At 40.9% G+C, this 21,811-nt stretch overlaps 3 protein-coding genes across 13 annotated transcripts in view; 2 read left to right on the forward strand and 1 right to left on the reverse strand.

The window, feature by feature from the left end:
* LOC124055568 (beta-1,3-galactosyltransferase 1-like) overlaps window positions 1-776 on the forward strand; it is a 104,053-nt gene extending 103,277 nt beyond the window's left edge. For all 8 annotated transcript variants that reach the window (XR_006842716.1, XM_046382477.1, XM_046382479.1 and 5 more), the window contains one exon: window positions 441-776. The gene's annotated coding sequence lies outside the window, so the exon portion shown is untranslated. The remainder of the gene's footprint in view (window positions 1-440) is intronic.
* On the reverse strand, window positions 571-15,043 carry LOC124055567 (bile salt export pump-like). 2 transcript variants are annotated; one of them, XM_046382471.1, is made up of 29 exons: window positions 14,830-15,043; window positions 14,540-14,628; window positions 14,363-14,381; window positions 13,777-13,806; window positions 13,647-13,698; window positions 13,224-13,525; window positions 12,998-13,085; window positions 12,278-12,411; window positions 12,019-12,190; window positions 11,783-11,907; window positions 11,526-11,700; window positions 11,294-11,407; window positions 11,087-11,197; window positions 10,855-10,980; window positions 10,271-10,474; window positions 10,000-10,170; window positions 9,509-9,710; window positions 9,340-9,403; window positions 8,798-8,918; window positions 8,473-8,643; window positions 8,107-8,211; window positions 7,627-7,788; window positions 6,818-7,021; window positions 5,797-6,038; window positions 5,408-5,564; window positions 4,814-5,011; window positions 3,354-3,560; window positions 2,233-2,379; window positions 571-1,763 (listed from the first exon to the last, which is right to left on the reverse strand). In XM_046382471.1, exons 2-29 carry the CDS (start codon window positions 14,616-14,618, stop codon window positions 1,563-1,565), a joined length of 4,083 nt encoding a protein of 1,360 aa, XP_046238427.1. In that variant the 5' UTR covers window positions 14,619-14,628; window positions 14,830-15,043; the 3' UTR covers window positions 571-1,562. The 2 variants fall into 2 exon arrangements, with proteins under 2 accessions (XP_046238427.1, XP_046238428.1); XM_046382472.1 differs by lacking the exons at window positions 14,363-14,381; window positions 14,540-14,628; window positions 14,830-15,043 and adding an exon at window positions 14,029-14,105.
* Window positions 15,044-17,060: 2,017 nt separating this feature from the next.
* On the forward strand, window positions 17,061-21,621 carry LOC124055661 (retinol dehydrogenase 7-like). Of its 3 annotated transcripts, none has more exons than XM_046382682.1 (5): window positions 17,061-17,210; window positions 19,545-19,859; window positions 20,752-21,010; window positions 21,115-21,278; window positions 21,379-21,621. In XM_046382682.1, exons 1-5 carry the CDS (start codon window positions 17,195-17,197, stop codon window positions 21,600-21,602), a joined length of 978 nt encoding a protein of 325 aa, XP_046238638.1. In that variant the 5' UTR covers window positions 17,061-17,194; the 3' UTR covers window positions 21,603-21,621. The 3 variants fall into 3 exon arrangements, with proteins under 3 accessions (XP_046238638.1, XP_046238640.1, XP_046238639.1); XM_046382684.1 differs by lacking the exon at window positions 17,061-17,210 and adding an exon at window positions 17,280-17,818; XM_046382683.1 differs by lacking the exon at window positions 17,061-17,210 and adding an exon at window positions 18,681-18,778.
* The last annotated feature ends 190 nt before the right edge of the window (window positions 21,622-21,811 follow it).

The following is a 21,811-nucleotide window of genomic DNA, read 5'->3' on the forward strand; positions in this document are numbered from 1 at the left end:
AAAATAAATTACTTACTTATTACAAATTAAATTCATTTGTACAATACTCAGTGTATTGGAATTTTTCATTTTTCACCTATTGGAGGTGAGAAAAAAGTATAAAGTTTGACTTTTCTTTTTACATGATGTATTCAATTATATTTTTTACTTTGATAACTTTTTACACATTTTCACGACTCTGTAGCTTCCAGTGCTGCGATGCCATTCAAATTTTCATTTACTAATGAAATACCAAACATCCTCCATGTCCAATAATATGGAGAATTAATAATATCCATATTTGCCTGTAGTTTGCCTTCTGACTTTGATTTACAAACAGCTTAAATACAAGGCATTTCGTCTGTCAGACTGTCAAGTATGAGATGTTGAATTGTCCCTGAAGGCATCTCTAGGCAATGCAGCTGTGATTTCACTGTGCTGTCTGGTTCAAATCTTCTTAGGAGTATGTGGGCGTGGACTCACCTGTTGTACCTGTTAACCTTATTGATCCATCAAGCCCAAAGACCTTACCGTCAACATGAGAAGAGGTGTTTTAAAATGCAGTGAAGCACAACAAAAGGATGGAACAGGTATGTGACTAACAGAACTGTATTAAGAACACCATACAGGTAGGCTGATGTTTGGTAGAATTTTTGTTACAGTTTTTAAGTTGTTTATAGTATACCAGAAAAGTTTTGATTTAATTGCTGCTTTTATCACAAAATAATTACATTTTTCAAAGCTATGAAAAAAAAATCTGGTTTTCATTAGCTAAAATGTTACTGCAAAGAAGGTGAAATACACAGATTTCATACATTAGCTATGTTCCAATGCCCACACACACAGTATCTGCAAGTTCCCGACTTGTGTGATGTATTTTCAGTCGCTCCGTTAAGACCACAAGCAGGCAGTTTATCAGAGCTCACTGGGACACGCTTGATAAATGAGGCCATCTCTCGTTCCTCATATTCACATTAATACTATACACGGCTCAGTCAAGCTCAGACACTTTGATAGTTTGGAGTTTCACATAAAACATAAAAAATAGAATCATCCGTACAGCATTAGAGTCACAATCAGATGAACACATTCACGAGCTGGGAGGGGAACTACAGTTCATGGAGCAATTAAACTGAATTATTGAGAAGCACATAATCCACTGTACATAAGATACAACATTATGTTATTTGTAATGGTTTCCGCCCAGTAAAATGTAAAAAGCAATAGTGTGACAAATGGGGAAACATATCTGCTTCCATGCTGAGATGAGAAAATATTACCCTCAATGTATGTATCTTCTCATCAGTCTCTTGTACATTTTGTTGAAGGAAGGGGTATATTTTGTCTAAACCAACAAACCCAAAATCCAAGAGATAAACTGCCACCAGAAAACAAATAAACTATTAAAATACCCCCAACAAACAAAATCCCTGTCGTCATGACCGGATCCCCACCAAAAATAAATACTGTCCGAATGAACAGACGTATCTTCTGTTTGTTTTTTTACATACTCAGTGATTTAAAGCATACATACTTCCATGCCTGGCCTTGCTCATCTTGCTAATTGGCTGCAGTTTGAGCAGTTAGCTGATAGGTGCTCCTGTGGTAACCAGTTTGTAGTAGGCTCCCTTCAGGGCCATTAGCTGGTCATGTGTTCCTTTCTCGATGACAAAGCCTCTGGACATGACGGCAATAATGTCAGAGTTCTGAATGGTAGACAGGCGATGGGCGATAACGATGCAGGTCCGTCCCTCTCTGGCTTTGTCCAGGGCATCCTGCACTGTCTGTCCCGGGGATAAAAACACACACATGAAGCAGCGGTTCACCAGAGGCACACTGAGCCATCATCAGTTCTCCCACAGAGTAGACGCACCAACCTCACAATTACGGCAATTTCACAATCATACGTTGATTACTATCATTAAAATGCTTCAGTGGATCAGCATGTTGCAAAGAGAGCCTCTTTGTCCACAGCATGGTTCAGCCTTTTTGAGCTTGAAAAGCTACTGCATAAGCTCACGGACCATATTCATCTTAAAGAGGCTCTGCTGGAGGGTTGGTATGAACTGTGAGCTGCTGGTGATAATAATAGAGATGATGAATGATAATGATGTTAATGATAATAATAATTAACTGCCTGCTCTTCTTGCTCTCTGCGCCTGGAGAATATCAAGCAGCTGCACTGTACTCTCATATGAGGTTTGTGGATTCAGCAAACGATGATGGCACTGTTCAGAGTTTAATGAAGCATACCTTCTCGCTCTCCGTGTCCAGGGCAGAGGTGGCCTCGTCGAGGAGCAGGATCTTGGGGTCACGTATGATCGCCCTGGCGATGGCGATGCGCTGCTTCTGACCGCGAGACAACTGAGAACCCTGGGCGCCGACGTTTGTGTCGTATTTCTGAGGCAGGAGGAAGGGACATCTATATTAAGCGTCCTAAATATTATGGTGAGGCATATTACCATTTGGACATTCACATCTTGTCTTGAGGCTAAAACTTTGCTGTTTCTGTGCGAGGTCATAAAAAAATCAACAGGCAGTAATGACTTTTACCTGGACTCAGTGTCCTTTGTGAAAATAATAAGCAGCAGTATCAAAATGTCAAGAGGCCTCCCTCTCTGGCTCTCAGCGCTTCAGACCTCCCTCACTTCCTCTAAGCTCTTTATTAATGAAACTTGCCATCACCTTTTCCCAACGCCTGGGAAGCAAAACATCCCACGGCTAAAGATATCTCCTAACAGGCCAAGTTAAGAGAAACGCCTAAAAATAAGGTAAAAAGGACCTACATAAAGTAGGTTTGATGTCATTTGCAGTGGACACACTTGCGCCATTACACAATTTGTCCACTAGAGGGCACTGCCACATTCATACCTATACAGCAAAATGTTATGCACAATATGTAGTTTTGTAGTTTCGGTAAAGGTTTGCTCACAATATCTTCAAATCAAATGGTAAATATCAAGTCTGTGTCATTTCATGTTCTTATGCAAAAATAAAATCAATCAAAAATAATGCAGTTTAGATTGGACGAGGCCTGTATTTACATCTAAATTTCTATTTATTGTCTGTAGATGAATCAGGGTTGTAGGGAGAACTATTAAGCTTAAATATGTGTAATGTACTATACATCTGCTTCTCATTCATACATCCAGCCATGCCTTTCCCTCGTCAAGCCCTGTGTGTACATAACAGCCTCTCTACCACTAACGTTTGCCTGATCACCTATCGCTGCTTCAGTTTGTGTTTGCTGACTGACTGCCTGAGTTCTGAACACAGAAAAAGTAAACCTCGTTTTGACTTCACCTGTTCTGCCCCTGCTTTTTGTGTCTACACCACTCTCACCACAGACATCACTCACAAAATGTCCCCAGTACCTCAGGGAGTGACATGACAAAGTTGTGAAGCTGGGCTTTCTTGGCGGCGGAGATGACCTCATTCATGCTGATTTCCCGCAAGTTGTCACCATACTTGATGTTCTCTGCGATGCTGCAGTCAAACAAGATGGGCTCCTGGGACACGATGCCAATCTTGGAACGCAGGAAGGGCACATTGACACGAGTCGAGACGTGGCCATCAATCAGCTGTGGGAAGCAATTGATTTTACCATTAGAAGAAAGCAATATAATAATCAAAGACTGAAAATACAATCCCCTTAATGAGCAATCATAACACCATCTCTACAGTAATTTCTCTCCTAACCATGCAGAGGTGATACTGTCCTTTTTAAATCTCAGACCGAGAATCAGGACTACGCATTTGCAAACCACTTCCAACTCAATTAAGGCCATTTGAATCTTGGCAGGGATTCCTTACTGGCACAAAGACGAACCTCCATCCCGGGTGAAGTGCCCTCTTTTTTTAAATAAAGCACAAAGTCAGCATAAATGTCTGATTGATAAATCAAGCAAAGTCATTTAAGAGTCAGAAATGCTTCAGTCACTAAGTATGCTAAATGTCCAGCAATTATTCTTTGACTTCCGTGACTTTTACTTTATACAAATTACACTCAACTCAGGTACAACTGGGACTTGCGAGTGTGTGAGGTAAAAGCATTTCGGAATGAGATATCTGACATTTAGGTAAAGGTTAGCAACTGCTGAGACAATAGAAGATTGATGATTTTGAAGTCAGACCTCCCATTTGCACAAATTCAGATGAACAAAGAATTCAGCAGATTCTTCCTGTGTAAGTTAATATGTTTATAAACCGCATGTAGATCTGTAAGAATCACTGGTGCATAGTGTTTACTTGACTTATTTTTTGGCCTCTTGTGGTCAGCAGAAATGAGCTGTAAACACAACACTGACATAACACCGCCTTGTAAAGTGGATATGACTAATGTGGTAGCAGTAGTATTTACACATCCAGCAGTTATGTCGCAATGTTAGCATTCAGAGTTGTGTTAGTGTCCACCTGGCAAATGTCAGTCCAATAATCAACCTCCTTTTAGCTCTGATTTTGTTTCTGCCATATTTTAGTGAAAAAAATATATGATATTTTAGCTGTTTTGAATGCTCCACTATATATTGTGAGAGGCAGATAAAAAAGGCAAAATTATAACAGCACAGGCTGATATTCTGAAACAAAGTACAGTTTGCAACTATTGTTACAGGCTTAGCTTTATGTGTAAAGTGTTTTTATTACTTTTTTCCCCTAATGTATTGCATGTGTAGATGTATATTAAATCCTAACTTCAAGACTAATCAGTTATTTTAATCTAATATTTCTCTCTCAGTGTTGCAGTATACGGTTTACATTTTATACTAAGAAATTACTCATAATACACTTTACATCACATACACATATGGAGCATATAGTTGTGTGTCGTCCTCACCACTTTGCCGTGGTCAGGATCATAAAACCTCTCAAGCAGCTGCACGCTGGTGCTCTTCCCACAGCCACTGCTGCCCACAAAGGCCAGAGTCTGGCCGGGCTTCACTGACACATTCAGCCCATTCAGGACCTGGATGTCTGGCCTGGTGGGGTACGTGAACTTACAGTCAATGAAGTCAATGTTCCCTTGGAAGTTATCCTGAAAACACAGCAGAGGGAGGGCAAAAAAAAGAGTACAAAGGTTAGGGTTGGTTACATGATGTGTTAGGGTGCCACCTCCTGCCCACAAAAGGCAAGTTAGATTCTCCAGTTGCACAGATAGTAAATAATTTCATGTCATGGGCTGCATACTTGTGTTTTCAGGATTTTTTTTTCTTTTGGATGTACAAGATGTGATTAAAGGACTAACGATCTTTTCTCTTCTCCTTCCTTTCATGTGCACATGTCTTTCATGACTGATGTAAAATTAATAAGCCCAGCAATAAAGGAATAATAAATCAGATTTTTTTATCCGGATTCCATTCTGAATCATCATTTTTTGTGTGCAGTGAGGGGCCATAGCACATAACACAAAGCATAACTGATGCCCTCGTACCCATTTTTCTCCCTTTTCGCTGTAGACGCTGATCTGAGGCACACGGTCCAGCAGCTGGAAGAAACGTGCTGCAGAAATCTTGGCCTTGGCGTAGTCTGGTGTGTAAGAGGAAGCTCTGCCGAGGGCTGTGCCACTGGTGACGATGGCTGAGATGACCCTGTAAGAGAAACCAGTGTAATGTAACTTATCTATCAGTCCCTTTCTTACCTCTCATAGCTCACCGAAGGGTTGGGTCCTCTCTCCACTTGTAATTGATTTTTCTTTTTCAATAGTAAATAATATATATATGGTAAAAAGAAAAAAGAAAACAAAAAAAAAGCACAAACTAGTGCAGCCTGGAATGAATTAATGACAGAGTAGCACCAGACTTGACAGCCTTGTCCTCTCACCTGAATACCAAGCTGAAATGAAGCCCCTCCTGTCGCACTAAGTAACCTCCAAACCTGTAGGAGGCTGAGTTGGTCAAGAAGACGATGCACTGAGCAAAACCATAGCAGGCTCCATACACATTTGCCTTCTTCAGGGCTGCTTTATACGGAGCGTCTAGCTGGGCCTCGTACATGTCCACGAAATTCTTCTCTTTCCCCAGGCCTGCGATGGTGCGGATGTTGTTTAGAGCCTCACCGGAAATCTAAAAATAATGAACTCTGGTTGAAATTCTGACACCAGGTTAAATGTGAAAATAAAACGGGTAAAACAAAAGGCAGGTTGTTGAATAGAGGCTGTTCCTGATTCATATGCCTTTTTAATGTGTGAAGGATAATAAGATATAGATGAAGCATTGGCTGTGTTCTTATCTATATCCTATTTTATGCTGCTGCAGTAAGCCAGTTTGCCCCCTTAGGGATCATTAAACTTTAATCCACTTTATTTGGATGGGTGGGCTTTAGTGCAGTGGGATGATTAAGATCGCGTAAAGAAAGTTCTTAGTAAATTGACTTTTCAATACTTTTTCTTTGATTGTGAACTCTCCTGCTCTCACTGTATGTGCCTGAGGTTTCATCCACTGTGTGTTTCAGTAACATAAATGCATTATAAGCATGGGGGGCCCCAACAGGAATTAAGCCTGACGGTGGTAGCTCTGCTCCTAACTTGCCAAATTACAGGAGCACCTAAAAAAAAAATGTTAAAGTGCTGAGATCTGAGTCCAGCTGAAGGGCTACAGAGCTTTTTTTGTTAGTGATGAGAAAGAGCTAAAACTTAAAATAGTCACTGTCTCTTATCCTGTGTCAGTTGATAAGCCAGCTGATGTCACCCTTCACCTAATAGTTTATCAAAATTATTGAAACAATGCTTTTGACTTGTCATTACCAGATCCGTGGTATTTTCATACAGGAAGCTTAAAGATAGTCACCAAAGACAACAAATACATTTTGTTTAAGTTGTGCAGTAGAAACAACAATATCTGACCCGTCCGGCCGCCTCCATGGCTTGCTTGTCCTCCTTCGCGAACCCTGTCAGCATTTTAGCCTGGAAGCCACCCGACAGAGCAATGAACGGCAGGAAGCAGAGGATGAGCAGTGTGAGCTTCCAGCTGAAGTAGAAGGACATGAGGACGGCCACGCCAATGTTGGTCAAAGAGTTGACGATCATGCCAATCTGTGAGCCCGTGGCCTTTGGAGAAGATGAGAGGAAAAGACGGATCATTTTTACTTTGCCCAAGACGTCATGCAAAATGCTGATTGTCCCTGTGGATTGAACTTGATCATCTAATCAGGATTCCACAATAAATTAGGAAAGTCGCATTCTCAGATACATATATTATGTCTCTCAACGTATAATACATAACTAGTAAGACCAGGAAATTCAAATAATTACAGCTGCCCAATGAGAGCAAGATGTAGTAACAGAATGTTTGATAAAATGTGACTTGAATCTGACTTTTGGATCTTTTTTACGCTTTTTTTTTTTTTTTCATTTTCATACAACTAAGCAAAATGTAGAAAATGTTATTTGTATGCATCATTTCTGTTAAAACTGAAATTTGCAATCAATGCAGAAATATGGTAATAACGGCAGCTAGAGCGAGTGAAAAGAAGCTGTTGAGATAGCCACAGTTTTAGTTTTAATACCAGACAAGTAGTCTGATGTACTGGACACAAGTCTCACTTCATTAGCTTTTGTAAATAAAACTTTCATTTCATTTTTCATTTCATCACTGAATATTAGACTGAATGGCTTTCCAAAGTTATTGTTTTTATACTAAGGCCGTAACTCACTCCTTGAACTTGTGAAGCATCAGTCGCCAGACGTGTAGTCAGAGCTCCTGGGCTGTTTCTGTGATCATCAAACCAGCCGATCTCTTGGCCAAGCATGGCATGGAAGCCAAGCCGCCTTAACCTGCGGGTCAGCAGCTCTCCGGACTTTGAGAAGGCATAACTCTGGAGACGCACACACACAAGAAGTAGTCTTATTAAATCCAAAATGCCTAAAAATATATTCCACAGTGAACTTTAGCATAATTTAATGTATCGGTAATCTGAAAAAATGTGTTTTCGTCATCCCTCTCGGCCAGGTGGTCCGCACAAATGGCACATAACATTAAAAGAGCTCTGCAGGATGTAGGACAATCTTTTTCCATCTAAAGCATATATTATTTTGGCAAAATAAAGGAGGTCTCTTGTGACTTTCCATCAACCTTCAATGCAAGCAGGGGGTGAGTGCAGTGAAGCAATCAGTGGTGTTAAAGCAGACTCTACCTGCAGCATTTGGGTGAAGAAAGAGACCACACCGACCATGACAAAGAACACGCAGACGCTATCAATCTCCCTCCTCTGAACCACTGGATCTGTTAATGAGAATGTCTACACACAGAGAGACACATACACATGTACAAAAACATTAATTATGGACCATCAATAATGAAGTATCCCTTACTGTGAATGCATAGAAATTCACATGCAGTAGAGTGGAAAAAATAGTTCAATGCTTTGATTGTGGTTTTCACTGACTCAGAATATGTTTGATTATAAATGATTAGCAGACATTTATATAATTATTTCTATTTATTTAACTGAAATTAGCTTGATTTGTGTATTTCAGAAAATTCAGAATTTGAACCTCACCGCCAAGATTTGACTGAACAGCAGAGAGTAGACGGGGTTGACTCCTCCATTTATGGCAGCCCCAAAGGATCCAAAAAGCATATAGGGCCACTCAGGTAAATTGTACTTCAGAATCCTGGCAACTGGGGCAGGCTCCACAGCTTCATCCTCCTCGTCCTCTGGGATGGCATTCTGAACAGACAAATACACATTGACAGGCATGTGCAGTAAAAGGTTTAATCTGTGCAGAAAAAAACAAACAAATTCATTAGCAGCAACATTTCTAACAAGTGGTTGTGCATTCCTGCTTGCCCATAAAAATCATTGCAAACACACACACACACACCTTGGATTTGTCTGCCTGTGACACAGCATAGGCTCTGGGGCCAAGCTCTCCGGCAATGGGAACTGAAGACTCTGGGATCAGATTGGACAGCTGAGATCGGGACCGCTGGCGGATCGAGGCTCTGTAAAAACAAAAAAATGGTTTCTGAACTTCTGTTATCTACATCCCTCCCCTCATGCATATGAATATTATGAGGACACTGGAATATATTGAAGCTACTTGACTGTTGTTCTTCTTACACTAATTACTGGGTGCTCATAATCGTGCTGATAGAGGGCCTGAAGCCTCCTCAGCTACTGCACCATTTGTAAGTGGCTGTGGATGATAGTGGCAGCTAAATGTTCCAAATGTTGAAGTTAATGTAAAAGGCTAATTATGTAAATGAAGGTACCAGTTTCTGCCACGACACAACTCAATTCCAGACACATAACGACTACTGTAATAATCCTATTTAGATGCACAGTCAGGACCAAGTAAATGGATATTATACACAAGTAAGCAAATGAGGGCAGTGGTTGATTGGGAATGAGTTTGTGTATTACCTCAAACTGGCACGGTAGCTGCCTGCTCTGGACAGCCTTGCAGGCTCTTCTTCTTTGTCAGTCACTTATGCAAGCAGAACAAATAAAGGTTGTGTTCACAACCATTAGTTCATAATTCCGAGTGGAATAATAATGATAATAATAACCATTAGGTTAAAGTTGGACCTACTTTGGCGAGCCTTCTCATTCAGAGCCTTGTCTCCTTGGCTTTGTAGGGTGACCAGAGTGAAGTAGACCCCCTTCCTCTCCAGCAGGTCATTGTGTTTGCCCTTTTCCACAGCTCGGCCGTGCTCAAAGCCAACAATCACATCAGCATTCTTTATGGTGGACAGCCGATGAGCGATAGAGATGGTGGTGCGACCCATGCGTACCTACGAGACAGTCAGACATATGTTGTGGCATCATTTATGTTGGGAACGAAGAATCACACTTTTGATAGCTTAATAAGAACAGCACTGAGACCTCAAAAACATATTTTTGCGTAAAATGTAAAAATGTAAAAGTATCTGAGTGTAGTGTGGCAAACTGAAATCACTGTCAAATGTTGCTGAACAAAAGATTTTTACTGTCTTGCCACCAGGCTACACATTCAAATTATAAGTTACTGAAACCTAAGATGAAAGCAGAAGCCAATTCATCACTTGGACCAGTGAGACCTACTTTATCCAAAGCTTCTTGAACTACAGCCTCACTCTCGTTGTCAAGGGCGGAGGTTGCCATGTCCAGCAGCAGGATACGAGGATTCCTGACCAGCGCTCGGGCGATGGCAATACGCTGCTTCTGACCACCACTCATCTGACCTCCACCCTCCCCCACCAAGGTGTCAAATTTCTGTTGGGTGTAAAATGACAGGGGAAGTTATGAGCACTTTTGGCTGTTAAAGCCTCTTGTTTTGTACACCTGCGCGTTTGTTAATCCACAGACACTTCACCTGTGGCAGGTCCATGATGAAGTTGTAGGCGTTGGCCTCCTTCGCAGCAGTAATGATATCCTCCATGGAGACGCCAGGTCGACCATATCTTATATTCTCAGCGATGGTGGTGGCAAACAACACAGGCTCCTGTTCCACAATGCCAATCAGCGAGCGCAGCCATTGGATGTTCAGCCCTCTGATGTCATGACCGTCCAGGGTCACCTGAGATGGAGGGCACAGAGAGCCAGTGGTTTTGTTCAAGATGATGGCCGGTGCTATTGAAGTACTTCGCTGCTAAAATGTGTGTCTTTCTGTGCGGGCTACTGCATAACCTTCATTGTGTTCCAAGAGGCTTTTTCCCCCTCTAAAAGCTGAATGGAAGAAAATAAGGTGTGCAAAGACCAGTAACAATTCCAGTAAATGTGAAAAATGAGGCTGTTGGAAGCCATTGGCTGAATAATGAAACTGATTACCAAGTACTTGTGTCATCCTCAGGGAGGGTTATTTTTGAAATGACCAGAATCGAGCATAACAGGAAGGATGTGACAGCTATAGTGCATCAAGGGAAGCCTTCATCTGCAGAGATAACAAGTCAAACCTACCATTCCCTCTTTAGGGTCATAGAAGCGCTGGATAAGCTGAATGGCAGTACTCTTTCCAGCTCCACTCGGACCGACAAAGGCTGTGGTCTCCCCTGACTTCACTGCAACACTGAGCTGGTCCAGGATCTGAGTAGAAATCATTTGACACCAGGACAAAAGTGTCACTGAAAATTTCTGACACAATTGAGCCCCCTCAGTGATGTATATGATAATGTAGTAGCACGCCAAGCACCTTGACTTCAGGTCTGGAGGGGTAGTAGAAGGTCACATTGTGAAACTCGATATCTCCTTTGACCCTGTCAAGCTTATATCCAGCCTCAGACAAACAATCAATCTCAGGCTCCTGACATTTGAAAAATGAGACGTATCAACAATAAGCAATGTTTCCTACAAACATAGAGTACCTTCTAAGGATCAAAATCACTTCAAGCATTCTCACTCTGTCAATAGTCTCAAAAATGATGGTAGCAGCTCCACGACCTGCAGCAAATGATTCCAGACATGGGGAGGCCTGTCCCAAATTCATGGCTGCTATCAAAACACCAAAGAACACCTGAAATAAAAAGATCAGTATGTTGACGGATGGAGAAAGTACAGTCTTCCCTGCTGTGCGGATCTGTAAGCAGTGGTTGTATTGAACAGTATTTTTGTACATGTGGTAGGTGTGATACCTGCAGTAGTGTTCCTGGTGAATACTCCCCAGCGTCCACCACCAGACTGGAGCCGTACCAGAATGCCAGACCGTAGCACAGAAAGATGATCAGCCACATATATCCGGTGAAAAAGCCCATGATCAGACCTTTTCTGATGCCCCAGCGCTGTGCTGAGATCAAGTTCCTGTCATACCTGTAGAAGAGGAATGGTCTCACCTCAGCTGCACTTATGTCTGAAAAATGTCAATATTCAACTTGAAACCGGCAGATTTTACCTTTTCACTTCTTTCAGCTCGCCACCAAAAGCAGCCACAGTCCTGATGGATGAGAGGACCTCGTCGGCTACAGCTCCAGCTTTGGCGTAGGCCTGCAGCTCCATCCCTGTCAGCTTAGCAATGAACTAGTGGGAAAAAAAGGAGCGAAGCAAAGTTAATGGAGAACATAGGAAAAAGCAGAGGGAAGTTAAGTTGCAAAGTCAAGAGAAGTCGAGTCGAGAGATGTCAAATCCCACCAGAGCCATAAGACCAGCTCCAACACCGATCAGTGGACTTGCTGCGACAATGACGAGTGTTAACTTCCATCCTTTCACAAAGCCAATGCAGAAACCACACACAAAGGTGGTGAAGCGCTGCAAAAAAATGGCAACTTGATCCGCAATGGCATCATTGATCTTGTTGATATCACTGTAAAACAAACATAGTAAACATAAACACACTGATCCTCAGAAATACTCCATGAAACAGGAAACATGTCACCATTTTCCCACTCACTCTGACATGCGAGTGTTCAGCTCCCCTACGGAGGTGCAGTCAAACCAGCCGATCTCCATCCTCATCACTTTACTGAAATACATTTTCCTGATGACCTGAATCTGCCTGGCAGCGGCCGTCACCCAGAGGGAAATCTGTCGGGTGTAAAAGGAAGGTTATGTTTGGATCTGTTCATTGTTTGGTATACAAGTAGGCAAGGCAGCTTAGAAACCATTACTTGGTTGCATTATGGAGATAGGATGGTGTAGTTTTATCCATACTGCGGTCTAAAGATCACATTAGATCCACCCCTCCTGCTTTGATTTTTTTAAATTTTCTTTACAGTCAGAGCGCCATTGTCGGTTGAGGTCAATAATACTCAAACCAGTTTACTGAAGTGCTGAAATCAAAATAATAAGAAATTTTCACCACTGTCTGCTTTTAATTGGAATGTGATTAACAAGAGACGTCTCCTTGCCATGGGGTGGTTGATATCTCAACTGGAAAACATCCAAACAGTTGTTCATGGCCCAGAACGTCATGCTGAGGGAAAATAGCCTGAGAGAAGAGCTGACTGTTTGCAGAGGATCTGTTGCCAGTTAACAGTGTGTAAAAAAAACAAAGGCTTGTAGGCAGAAAATCTGATTTCAGATGTTGCGCAATTATATTCAAGACTACAAAGACTACACTAATTTTAGATGAGTTTCTCTGTATGAAAATAATTGGCAATTTAAGACCAACCTGAAAGTATCCCAGCAAGAACACAGCTGCTCCAATTCCAACATAATAGAAGGCAAATTTGGTCATTTCATATTCAATGTCGAGAACCCTGGAAGATAGCACAGATACAGTAAATAAATCAGATATGAGAAGCACAAAACCAAAGTTTGAAACTTTTTACATGACAACTTACACCATGTTCAGTGTTGAAAAGGATCACCTCATGCATTTCTCACCACCCACTTACCCACATGACATGTTCTTGAGCGGTGTGAGCATCTCCCATGTTGAATTGTTAATGAGGCTCCAGCCTGACTGGTTCAGCGTTGGGCTCAGACCTCCGGTGTAGTTCCTCTTCCACTGGATAGTGTTGTTCACGCACTCCTTCCTGTCGTCGCTCAGCTCGTTGAGCTCAATGTCGTAGTCGATGAAGGTGTCGGTGAGCAGGCCAAAAACCAGCAGCATGAGGGGCTGGGCCGAGCCGTGCAGCACAGCGCACACACTGCCCATCACCATCATCAGCACCTCGTTGCATGTGGCAAACCGGAACTGCACAGACGTTTAAGCACAAAACACACGCTTGAGATAACACTCGCTGTGGAATAATCTCAATTACAGAGAAACTAAAATGTTACAGAGTTAAGAATGAAAACTGAAAAGGTGTTTTTACCAGCTGAAAGAAGCCAACTCTTATGGCTGGTTGCTCCGCATTTCTCTGACCTCTGTTTGGAAGAGAAGACCTGTCAGTTTTTATACGAGGTGAATGTAAAAGTATCCCTCTATCGTTTCGTTTTACTCACTTCTCGTTGTCTTTGGAAGGTGTCATGCTCCTGCATGGAAGAAACCAGAAGACACTGTGAGCTGCTAAACAGATTACATAACACGTCCCCAGCATGACAAAATAATGAGAAAATACAGGCAGAGGTTTTCATTAGAGGAATTATTTGTTAGCCTACCTATACATACATGTAAGAACACATGGCCAAGGTCATTGAACTCCACACAGATAACTCTTTCTAGCTACAGAATTTCTTGTGAAGAGGCTCACTCACTCAGTCATTCTTGTTTGAGGCAATTACACAATTTAGAAATCAGGCTTTTTGTTTGCTTCTTAAGGCGTCTGCTTCCCTCCGTTTAATAATTATAGCTGGTGGATGAACTTTGCACTGAAGCTCTGAAAACATGCAGTGATATTAAAATACCATCTCCCAGAGTGATAGAGGCCATGCAGAACAGCCATAGTGACAACAAACCCCAGGATAAAAACTTTTTCTGAAATAGCTGATGTATTACAAGGAATTTATAGATCGCAAAACAATATCCAAGGTGATCTTTAACAAATACAGAAATAGAAAAAAGAAAGAAAAAGAAAAAAATGAAACTTACATGTAGGAGCCAGCTGGTTCTGCAACACAACAACAGAAAATATATTTAACTTTTTTTATGATTTATATCCACAGCTGAAAGCCTTATCCATTCAAATTAAATTAAAAATATAAATATCATTGGGAGCATTTTTGTTAAATTTCACTCTCCAGAGAATTAAACATAATTGTACATTACCTTCATCTGAAAACTCATAGCTTTTGTTTTCCTGGCCCAGTTTTTTAATACTTTGGAGTCTTACTGATCCGGTCGGCATGTTGACTCCTCTAGGAAAATCAAAATAAGTGAGTGAGTTGTGGATGTCCAAGACCAGAATAATTATTGAAGTTAAATTTTTAAGTTAAATTCATAAAATCCTGCTTGAGAGAAGATTTACTTTTTTTGCAGTCATTCACTAATGACTCAAAATAAAAAAAAACTTATTTTGACATTTATGTCAGGAGTTCGCTTAAAAATGAGAATCTTACCTCCACGTTCTGTTTTTTAGAAGACAACTATAATTCTTTTCCTTGACCGAAACTAATCTTGGCTTTTTACAAAAAGAAATTCAGTCAGTAGTAGCAGCAGCCGTCCTGCATTTCGGTCCAGTATCCAGACATGCAGATGTTATGCCCCCGCCAGCTAGTTGTCGTTGTGACAGCTTGTCACTCAGGTGTCGTACGGCACTCTGTGTACCTGGGTACTGATTCACGTGCTCTTATTGAACAGCTTTGGGCTTGGTTGGAACTCGGGGTCAGAGCGTTTTGTTTGAGGGTAAGTGTCCTGTCGGTTTATGCTGCTGAAAAGGCCACTGAACCCGGCGGGCAAACATTTCACTGTTTCTGCATCCCAACTAGTTGAACGTGACGTAGCTATCTATCTGATAGCTTTAAACGAGTGTGAGGAGTGTCAGATATTTAGATGGTGCATCCTGTGCTGATGTCCTCCTGCAGAAAAAGAAATCCTGGCATATGGCTTGAAGTGTGAAAATCTTGTCCAGCTGTTTGCTTTCTTGGCGCAGACACCATGGTACACTAGATTATCACGCTAGCTTGCCTGTCAGCCAGGCACATAATACTAATAAATTAGAAGCAGCGCAAACCAAACACTTTAAACACTGACAAATGATGTTTGGGCTGTAGAAAGGGCTTATTCTCCATGAGCTGAAATGATTTTATGGACCCTGAAACATCATAAGGTGCTGATTGTGTGTAGGGATTAATAGGATTTAAGCACAGAAGTGAACAGTTCTTCAGTTTAATAGTTCTGGGAGCTCTCCTTTAAAAACAAGTTTGTGACAGCTTCAATGGACTGATCACTTGATTTAATATACAAACTTACAATTGAGATTAATATGAAGTGTCTTTATTGCATTACCAAAGAAATCTCCAAAGGCAAACATCCCCAATGAATGAGGTTAAAAAACAGTATTGGCAAGCCTTGAAGAAATCTAAGTTAAAAAGAAAGAAAGAAACTCTTCTGAAATCAGGTGTGAATTATGATGGGAACCTGAAACCAGTGTTGTAATAGGGGTGTATGTCTAATGGGCAAAAACCACACTTTAGCTTCATGTTTTATACATTCAAATTCTGTTTTGGTTCTCGAAAGATCAGTCCCATTTCTATTCTGCCATTATTCAAAAGGTAAATTTGGCACCAGTTGTCTATATAAAGTGTGTTGACATCCAGACATCTTGTCCGAGAGGTTGTTGCCCTCTTCAAGCTCGACTTCCTGTTCAGCTACAAGTTGTACATTCCTGCCATCTTTTTTCAGCTGAATATTTTCATATTGCTGAGCAAAATACATACTGTATTTATATGAAAATATTCAGTCCTGAGTATTCCCCTTCGCTGTAGGCACAGACCATGAACCAATGTTGAGATTTAATCAACAGTACAATCTAATATTAATGTTTTCTGCTGTAGGTTTGTTTATATCATTAAAGTTTGAAAAAAACACGGGAGTAGAATAGACCCATGTTTTAGAATTTAATCATTTGAGACACACAAAATGCTTAACTTTCATCTATAAATCAGACCCTTCAATTATGTATGAGACTACGCAACTTTTGATTTATGTTGTCCTAAAAATGACTGCTTGAGCATGCTCACAAATGAAAAACGATTGCTCACTGGTGGTCTTGTACTGTCGGTCAATCACTGCTGCCTTTAAGTGCTATCAGGAAACTACAAAAAGAAAAATTGTGGACATATATCCAAGATGCAAAGTTTCTGTGGAACAGGACGTAACGATAAATCAACAACTTCAGAACTGGCAAGGGCGATGTATGCAGTAGCCTCGACTTGAAAAGTAGAGGATGAGGAAAGAAATTAATGTCATTAAAACTCTTTAATTGATTTAAATTGTTTTGTTTTGTCAGTTGTTTTGTTTTGTGTTATTGTAAAGCACCAAACATACACATCATACAAGTAAAGTTTATTAATCATTGCCAGGCATAAATATTTCAAACGTGAAGACAACAAACAAAGGTCTTTACTATCTATGTTTTCTGTCTCACTGAGACCGTTACAGATTGGCGAGCTTTGTGTACTCAGTGTAGGTTTTGTGAGTTGTGTGTAGGTGTATTTTGTGCAGCAATGTGTAAATAACACAGTCTGTTGTATATCTGTTTAATCTGTTTTCTCCTACAACATCAAATTACAGGCCCGAGGCATTTGTGCAAGAAATGTCTTGTTGGAAGTCGAATTCTACAAGGAGCGCTTGAAGGCAGCACCTGGACAGCAAGAAATTAATCACCAGACGACGCTGCTGCCATCTTGTGGTCGAAGCTTCCTATGACCCTTTGCACACTTTGAAAGATAAAGTGGCAGGACTTCGATTGACTCCAAAGAAATGAGCTGTATTTGTGGTGAGTTAGTACAGTTGTTACACTCATACAAAGAGACACTAACTATAACTTTAATGAGAAGACATTCCTTCTGTGGGTTACGTAAAAACCTAAAGTTTTGTGTTAGAGGACCGTCGCAGCTGAATATAGACAGTCTGTGCACATTTTGTTTTCAGTCTTCACTTATACAAACTACAGCAAAAATAAATTGACGAGACAGAAAACAAAAACTAAACTTCACAAAGAAAGAAAGAAAACTGCAGTATTTTTGTTTTCTCAATGAAACGCGAAATACAGCAACTACGAACGAGAACAATGCAAAATGGTGAGTTTATCAGTAACGTCACTGAGATAAGTAGAGGAAACTCTACGCAGTTTGTTTTCTTTTTGTAATGAGCACTGCCTGTGCTCATGCTAGCTTGGTTTTATCTATCCAGGGATTTACATGTTTATCATATTTGGCAGCAGTCAGTCGTAGCTGCTGTAACTAAATGGGAAGAGGCGGTCCAACTTTAGCCCTGAAGATATGACGCAGCCACAAAATAAAAGAATTCCGTGCCAACGTACAGACTGTTAGCGGCTAGCTGCAGGTTAGCGGCTAGCAAGCTAAGGCTAAACAAATCTGAAAGGTCAGTGAATATTTGACTAATGTGGCTGAAACGTGTGGCTGCTTGTCTTTTTGGGAGGACACTTAAGAAATAAATTGTTTGCAATAAACCGTGTTAGCCCTAGCGACTTGATAGGGTCAGGCTTGTGAGTGAGTTTAAATAAAGGTTAAATTTCAAATATCAAGGAACATGACAATTCAGAGTCAGCATAATGCTAAACATAAATTTTAAAAAGTAAGAAAGTGAAAAATGTCCTGTTGTTGCCTGACTTTATGCTGTCATGTGCTTTGCTGAATGACGTAAGGATACATTCATGTACATGCAAATTTTGCCACTGCTTAAGTCAACATGAGGAGATAATCTACCCTCGCTCAGCACGCAATTATTACGTTTAAAATTTAGATTCAACACTTTCCCAATACATTTAAGGTTAATCCTGTTAAGTTTCATCAACTTAAATGCAAGACATTTTTTTTCTGAGTTGTAATTGTGCTTTGCCCAAGCATAAGTCTGAGCAGTAACAAAAGTAGTACTGTTCTAACAAACTTGAGACAAGCTTGCAAAATATGATTCACATTCGCCTTTTCTCCCTGACATTACTGAAGGTAGTCTGACATTGTTCCTACTGGAGCAGATAACATAAAGCTCACAAGAACAGAAAAAGGGAGTGAGGGGTTAGGGTTTTTTTCAGCAACACAAGGACAAACAAAGGTAAAAAGTACAGTTAAAGATAATACATATTAACAGGCCGATAACTAAATAAGAATCGAAGCAAAATTAGAACTGAGTGATTGGATGATTGATTGGTGAAGAGGTCAAACTGCGGCTGCAGCTATTACTCTTCCTGCCGCTAGATGGCGCCTATTGCCTTGTCCACCGCAGAGAGCGGTGACAAGGGTGTTTCCTCCCGGCTTTACAGTCCTCGACTTATATAAAAGCTGTCTGCTCACAAGACCGTCTGAGAACGCCTCTGCACGACAGGTATGGTGTTATTATCTAATGTCTTATTGATACAACTAGCAAGAAGGGGACTTTGTTAGAGACTGTTCATTATAAACCGTAATGCTTCTATTTGGTATGATATTGCTATCGTCTCATATGGGTAGAGGTCAATAAGTCCATGTTGAACAGGAAAAATTGCCTGGATTGGTTTGGTGAAGTTTTTGTACAGTTTTTGTGTCCCACTTCATCAGAGCTTAATTAGTTAAAAAGAGTTTAAGGAAGTAAAGGTAAGTTTAATTAGGTAAAGAAACCCCAGGTTAGTGACATCTGGACCCAGAATAGCACTCAGTAGCCTGTCTGCTTGTTATCTCTGCCAAGTTAATCAAACTTCATACACTGTACTTCAATCTTTGTACTTTGTAATATTCTAGTCTACTTCTTTTGTGGTTTGTGAGCATGGCCGGGCTGATAGATCCACTTGGTGTTGTGTGTATCCTATTAAGTGTAGATAAAAAAGATACAGAGAGAATAAATAATAAACAGTTGTAGTTCTAGTAAACTAAATAAGTAGTAGTAGAAGTTCTAAGTAAAAAGGTAAAAGTGCAGTATTTCCTTTTAAATGTAGTAAAGTTGCGTAATAGACTAGCAACCAACTCAAAACTGCCTTCACTCACTGTTGTATGGTGTTCTTGTGCAAGCAACTGCCATGACACTGTTGCACTACAGTATTCCCTCATAAGCTTACTCAGCTCACTGTGGCTTAAATCTGTGCAGAAATAACAGTCTTCCTTCTTTGTTCTTTTAGCCATGTACTTGTACTTTTTGGGGCTGGTGGTTTTCTACTACCTGTACCGCTGGGTCAGGGAACTACCCAGGGTCCCAGACAAGGGCAACAAGTATGTATACATCACAGGCTGTGACTCTGGCTTTGGCAACCTCCTTGCCCGGTATCTGGACAAACAGGGGTTTCGAGTGATTGCCACATGTTTCACAGAGAAAGGAGAGGAGGATTTGAAGAAATCCTGCTCCAGCAACCTGATCACAACACACCTAGATGTTAGGTCAAAGGACAGTGTTGCCAAAGTTGCAGCGATGATCAAGGACAAAGTGGGGGAACGTGGTGAGTGTGGAGTGTTAACACTCTCCTTTGTGCACCCAGAATGAAATATATCAACAACTATTGGACATGAGCATAAAATGTTATGGTTAACATGCCAACAAGCTAAAATTAGCCAGTGATTGGGCATCTTAGCATCAGTATGACAGGTTTGTTATTATGAGCATATTGGCATGCTGACATTTGCATTTCACAAAGTACTAATGTGTATACTTACACTCTCAAATAATCACTAGCATTGTTGTGGTTAAATGGTTCCATTTAAGGTTGGAACAATCAATTTTCTTTCAGCAAGAGTTGAACAACACGGCTGAGCACATAGTTCACCAATTAATGTGTCTGCCCAGCAGTGCTGTTTGCTGTGCCTCAGTAACAGACCAATGTATTTGTTTCACACTTTCACCATAAAATCACACACTGTCAAATTTTTAACCAATAGAGAATGATGCCAGGTAGCACCCAACTTATTACTCTCAGCATATACTGACATGCTTGGAGCTTTTTCTCCTGCAGCGGTAGATTCAACTCTTCGTACTCTTCTTCTAAGTTCCAGTGTGTAGGATTTTGTGGCATCTAGCAGGTGGCAAAAATAAACACTGGTTGTTACAGTCTTCCCTACAATCTATGCAAAAAAAAAAAACTCGACTCTGCAGAGCTGGTGTTTGGTCTGTCCATTCTGGGCTACTGTAGAAGACAACCCCCTGTGTAGACATAAAATGTTCATGCTAAGGTAATGATGAGGTGCTCCTACACTAATGAAAACATGGCTATGAATCTTACATTCCATTTCTGCCCCTAAATCCTGCACTGGGAAGACTGTCTCTGTAATTTAATGTGTAAATTAAATTTTGTTTAAAACGGTTAAAAGTGACTGTCCTCTGTGTGATCGTTGTAGGCTTATGGGCTCTAGTGAACAATGCCGGTGTGTCTGTTCCCACTGCTCCGTGTGATTGGCTGACCATTGATGACTACAAGTCTATGCTGGATGTTAACCTCAATGGGGTGATTTCGGTGACCCTGAGCGTCCTGCCTCTCATTAAGAAAGCACAGGGAAGGGTGGTCAATGTAGCCAGTGTTTTTGGGAGGATCAGTGTTACAGGAGGCCCGTACACGATCTCTAAATATGGTGTGGAGGCTTTCAATGACAGTCTCAGGTAAAATGTTAACTCACACAGTCAATTATTTGTCAGTATGTCAACACAAAGATTTCTTGCAAGCAAGTACTGATAACATAAATTACAAATAATGTTGTATTTAGGTTGAATATGGCACCTTTTGGAGTCAAAGTCCTCTGCATTGAGCCAGGCTTCTTCAAAACGAACGTGACGGACGCCACTATCCTGAGCAAAAATGTCAAGATGCTGTGGGACAGAATGCCCCAGGAGGTCAGAGATGACTATGGCACTGAATATCTTCAAAAGGGTAAGTTTGGATAATTATATTCATTGATGCGTTTTGTTGAATTCTTCCATTTTTTTCATTTTTTTAAAATTCATTCACTCATAATCATTTTCCCTCTTAGCGTTAGCAGTGATAACCGACAAAGTTGCAAAGATGAGTGATGGAGATCTGATGAAGGTGGTCAGGTGTATGGAGCACGCTGTGTCCGCTGTCCGGCCCCGCACCCGCTACTCTCCAGGCTGGGACGCCAAGCTTTTCTGGTTGCCACTGTCATACATGCCAACCTGTATCAGTGATTACATCATGAGCAAGGAAGCCATTCCTCTTGCCAAACAGAAGCAATAAACTTTGCTTTTTACATCCATGTGTACATGTTTTATGCAACTCTAACAATTTCTGGTCACTACTGTAATCTTTGTCCATCCTGAGTGAAGCCTTATTTCCATGCATTTTTGCATAGCCAACATTTAGCTGGACCACAGTTATGCATTATCTCTGATATAAACAATGCAGTTTTAAAAAAAAAATACTTGGTTTGTCTTTATCCTTCCAGT

Source organism: Scatophagus argus, chromosome 24, assembly GCF_020382885.2.
Source record: "Scatophagus argus isolate fScaArg1 chromosome 24, fScaArg1.pri, whole genome shotgun sequence".
In the NCBI taxonomy this organism is placed as follows: domain Eukaryota; kingdom Metazoa; phylum Chordata; class Actinopteri; family Scatophagidae; genus Scatophagus; species Scatophagus argus.